Source organism: Eutrigla gurnardus (assembly GCF_963514095.1).
Source record: "Eutrigla gurnardus genome assembly, chromosome: 21".
Taxonomy (NCBI): domain Eukaryota; kingdom Metazoa; phylum Chordata; class Actinopteri; order Perciformes; family Triglidae; genus Eutrigla; species Eutrigla gurnardus.
Window position 1 is genome coordinate 4,484,966 of NC_139932.1, and position 4,756 is coordinate 4,489,721.

General features: G+C 44.0%; 1 protein-coding gene across 1 annotated transcript; it reads left to right on the forward strand.

Annotated features, from left to right (window-relative positions):
* Positions 1-255: 255 nt before the first annotated feature.
* On the forward strand, positions 256-1,287 carry LOC311032003 (CWF19-like protein 1). The gene is made up of 2 exons (XM_084038606.1): positions 256-404; positions 821-1,287. The coding sequence occupies exons 1-2, from the start codon at positions 279-281 to the stop codon at positions 1,145-1,147; spliced, it is 453 nt and encodes a 150-aa protein (XP_083894732.1). The 5' UTR covers positions 256-278; the 3' UTR covers positions 1,148-1,287.
* Positions 1,288-4,756: the final 3,469 nt, after the last annotated feature.

The window sequence follows — 4,756 nt, forward strand, 5'->3', positions numbered from 1 at the left end:
TTTATTCTGTGTGGAACATTTCCATAAGGACAATCTGTGATTGATATTAGCAAGTGTTGCTGGTTTATCTCATCCATATTCTCTGTGCTGAACATAGCTGTGTTATGACGTTTTGAGTTACATTTCAGTTTAACGTGAGTTTTTGGGGTATCAAGTGATAATTGTGCCACACATTTTATTTTGGTTAACGGGCCCGTACGATACACGCCATCACATCCAGAACTGTCTGTCTGCCTGTCTGTCTGCTGCAGTATTTGTACGCCTTCAACATCGTCCCCATGAAGTCCATGGATCCGTCGGAGCTGGTGAAGCAGCCGAAGGACGGGACAGAAAACCCGTACAGAGCCTCGGCCAAAGACAAGACCGACAAACTGAAGGTGGACTTCAGCGCCGCACAGGAGGAGGTACCGAGAGCTTTCATGCCTTTCTTATGAATATCAGCTGATCAGCCACAGACTGTTATCAGCTGGTAGTCGTTCTAATCCGTCTGATCGGTGAGCCGATCTGATGACTCGTCAAATCTTTGTGGAAATGTTTTCACAACTCGTCTGCTTTGAAGCCTGCTCTTTAATTGGCTCTCAGAGGGGCGTGTCCTGTCTGAACCGCTCAGGTTCTTAATAAATACACGTGAACTAACCTACCTCATTTACATGTATAGGGTTTTAAATCTAGTAGCATTTTATTATTTCAACCAGCTCTTATCATGACTGCCAGTGAGATCCTTTAAAAAGAAAATGACACTCCAGGTCACTTAGAGGTGCTGAATGTGGTCATGTGATCCATTTTTATTCTGTGTCTGTCCTTCCTGTCGTCTGTTCAGGAGCCGGCCCATCAGTTCTTCTTCGACCTGAGCCAGAAGCAGGCGGGGGGTTTCCGGGGCCGCGGCAGGAAGAGACATCCGGACGAAGACGGACGAGGACGAGAGCAGCAGAGTGACCGAGGGGACGGGGGTCCTCACGGACAGACCAAGCAGCCCCGCAGGCACCGTGAGTCCAGCCGGTCTGGGAGAACAGCTCTAGTGCTGCATTTTCTAAATGGGGAGGGTTTCCAGTCTAAACACTGGACCCTCCATCAGATCAGGACACAGTCTCAAAAACCTCAGAACATGAGGAGGGTCCGTCTACCAGGAACCACCGAAGCACCATAGAAGTGTTCAGAATAAGACAATAGTTAGAACATAGTTATTCCCCATGGCAGAAATGCACTACGACGTGTCATCAGAGCAGTGCTGCAGGAGAAACGCTCATAATAGTAAAAAGTCATCAGCAGCAGATGATGGTGTTTGTTGTTGTGATACTCATTTTGGCCACAAGAGGGTGAAGAGGACCACGACTGACACGAAAATAATTCATGTTTTAAGTAACATAATTGACTAAAACACAATATGTGCACCTCGTGTTTGGAGTTTTCCACCTGTTTCAAAGATGAAAAACAATCAAGGAACTGAACAACATCTTTTTTCAGCTGATTTTAAGTAATTAACAGAGGAGAACATTTAGATCAGGTGCTTTTACACAGAGGTAACGCTACAATCACGCCTTCACGCCGGTTTTGTGGAACCAGAGAGGCCGTGACGTGTAACAAGTCGCCGTCGCCAGTTGCGTGACGTTTTAAATGAGCGTCAGAGATCCGATCAGCTGGAGGGGAGGTGAACTTTTGCTCGTCGTGCCACGCTACGTGTTAGCTACTCACTAACATATGAGTGAAGTGGCGATCACTAACATTAAGACAAAGGGTGCCGTCCAATAGTCTATTTGCTTAGGAAGGTTCCTAACTGAAGAAGTGAGCCGGAAGTAAACAAGTGGCCGCCATGATAAGAGCCGTTGGGATTCTCTAAATGCAAAGGAAAGGAGCTCCAATGCTTCCTTTCAGAGCTCCTTTAGCATCGGATGCAACGGACCTTCCTATAGGAAAGGAAAGGAGATCACGCCGACCCACAATTCTTTGCTAGAGCAACATTAAAAGTGCTGCACACTTTGGCCGTTCATGGAAAAAAAAACGTATGTGCATTTGTATATTTATCAATTCCTTTCATGCAGACATGTAGTCATTGGAACTGCGTTGATAAATGTGTTGTTGGAGCCGTTCTTTATTTTGTTTCTAGTTACCTATTTTAAGACGTTAGAAATGGCACCACCTGGTGTTGACCGGTGGTAGTGACAGGAGGCCTTTATGATTAGGTCTCTGATGACACGCAGGTGTGCAAACCAACAGGTGAATGCTGAGAGAGCACAGTTTTTACTTTGTTAGGTCAATAGCTTCTACGAGTGGTGCTTAGCTAAAGCCTTTATGCTGTCCAGAGATTCTTACGTGCTCCGTCTTGTTCTCCGTTGATGTCGATACCAACTAGTGATGGGCAAAGGGAAGCTTCGAAACAGTTCGAAGCGATGTTTCAGTATGTGTTGAAGCCTTGAAACGAATATGAAAGGCAAGCTGCCTATTACAAATCATACACCTCACCTTATTTGGGGTTTCCAGTGTGAAATGCTCCCACACCACAGATCGTGTTCTCTTGGGTGGGACTTCCATACCTAAGCCTCTAATCTTATCTAACAATAAAGTATAATATCTAATAATACTAATATCTAACAATAGGCTATATTACTAATATATAATAATACTAATCCTAGTACCTAAGGCTATATTACTAATAACAATATCTAATAATAATAATAATATCTAACAATATATACTCACTAAGTCACTCTCACAAAATCTCTAATTCTCTCTCTCAAACTCAAACTCTCTCTCAAACTATGTCTCAAACTCCAACCACGAAAACCCTCAAAGAACTTGTGTTTCTGCATGGTTTTTAAGCTTTTGAGATTGTTAATTGAACCAATGTAGTAATTGCACTGCAAACCATGACACCTGTCGAAACTCGGCGATAGCCGTTTCGAACCATAGAGGCGTTCCTTCAATCACTGAACTACAGTCACGTGACATGGGCGTTTCAGAACCGCTGTTCGGCACATCGTTTCGAAACGTTTCGATCCGGGACTTCAGAGACGCGCCGACACGCCCGTTTCGGAATTTACATCACTAATACCAACACTAAGTGACACTTAGAACGCTACATTTTAGATATCACAACAGATTGTGATAATAGTGTATGTTTTGTTTATTTGTACTTTTTAGTTTAATTCAATTGGTGCATGTTAGAGCTGCGAGCCAACACATGCACACACTCGCACACAATCCACCCATAACCAACCGGACAGACGACAAGCAAATCAACAACCAAGTAAGTGCAAACTCGAAGCACGTAAGAATCCCTCGACAGCATTAAAGGCTTTAGCTAAGCACCACTCGTAGAAGCTATTGACCTAACGTGTGTGGACAGTGATAATAATTTAATGGTATTTTTATTCATTTCAATCATGTTACAAATGTTTGACCTAAACGAAACTAAAACCACAAATGAAATGTAAATACAGCAAACGGTCAAACAGGAAGGAGGAGCTGCTGGACCTGAAGCCGGTCAGTGAACCAGCTGTTTATAAAACCAACATGTGGAGAAGTGGACGACGGCTTTTCTTGTAGTCCATTATTGTAGTTTCTCCAGCGCAGACGCACGTCAATCACCGACGCCGATCATCAGCTGTCAATCATCACCAGCATTATTATGACGTAGCTTAGTGAAAGTCCGGTCGGATTCTCTGAGCACGGCGGTCGTCTTTTCCTAAATCCCTTTGAGATCTCCTATCGCCTTTCCTTGACCCTTTGACGTTTCCTCCAGAGGTCAAGGAATAGGAGTTAGGACCTAATTTTTTGACTATTGGACTGCCCCCAGAGTGAAACTTTACTTTAACTGGACATCCAGAGCAACAGATTGGTTTCTGACCATCACCTCTGATCATGTGACTAGGGATGGGCAGAACGAGGCTTTGTGAAACAGCGAAGCGTTCGAAGCAATTGCGCCGGAATTGTGTCGAGGTTTCGAAACAATCCGAAACCTGGTTCTCCATGGTGACATCTAGTGGCCAGTTTTGCTAACATGACAATTTGACTGTGAAACTCAACTGGTTCAGACAGAGAATATAAATAGCTGTCAGGTAGTCAGCCCAACCGCGAAAAGTAACGTGGCCTAATGGTGAACAATCGCATAGTACACCCGAAAGTCCGGTGTTCAATTCCCAAGAAGTGCCACCAACAGTGTTTTTAAATATAATTTTTTTTAAATCGAAATTTGCCAGATGTTTTGTTATTTCAGGTTCATAGTAGCCTACATGATTCTGTTTTAAAATGTAGGCTGATGGCCCAGGCTTTTTCTTGAGAACATGTTGTAGGGAAAGGATAAACGAATTGGGAAAGTTAGGCTATGCTAATCAGGTTCAACATGGACAAATAAAAACACATTTTTTGTATGTCAAGATACATTTTTATTAGGGCTGTCAAAGTTAACGCGTTAATAACGCGTTAACGCAACATCCTCTTAACGCCGTTAATTTTTTTAACGCGCGATTAACGCTCGGTATTTAAAAAAAAAAAAAATGCGCATTGTATGATTTATGGCCGTCGGTGGCACCTGTAGTCTTGATCCAGAGGGAAGGTGCCTGTCCACAGGCAGCGGTGTTTCCCCGCGTCCCATTCATTGTCTATGTGAAAAGCCGTGCAATGCATTCTGGTGGCGTTGCGGCGAATGTCGAGAGACGGCGCGCGAGTTGGCCGCTCCTCATTTGCCTAAAGTATAAGTCGAATCTACTTTATGCTAATCAGAGGCGCCGGGCTCGACTCGCCGCCTCGGGAACGCTCG

Bases quoted from the DNA above. Each gene is read 5' to 3' on its own strand.
- LOC311032003 (XM_084038606.1), top strand. From the start codon at position 279: ATGAAGTCCATGGATCCGTCGGAGCTGGTGAAGCAGCCGAAGGACGGG. The intron at 405-820 runs GTACCGAGAGCT...TCGTCTGTTCAG, and splicing joins TCAGCGCCGCACAGGAGGAG to GAGCCGGCCCATCAGTTCTT.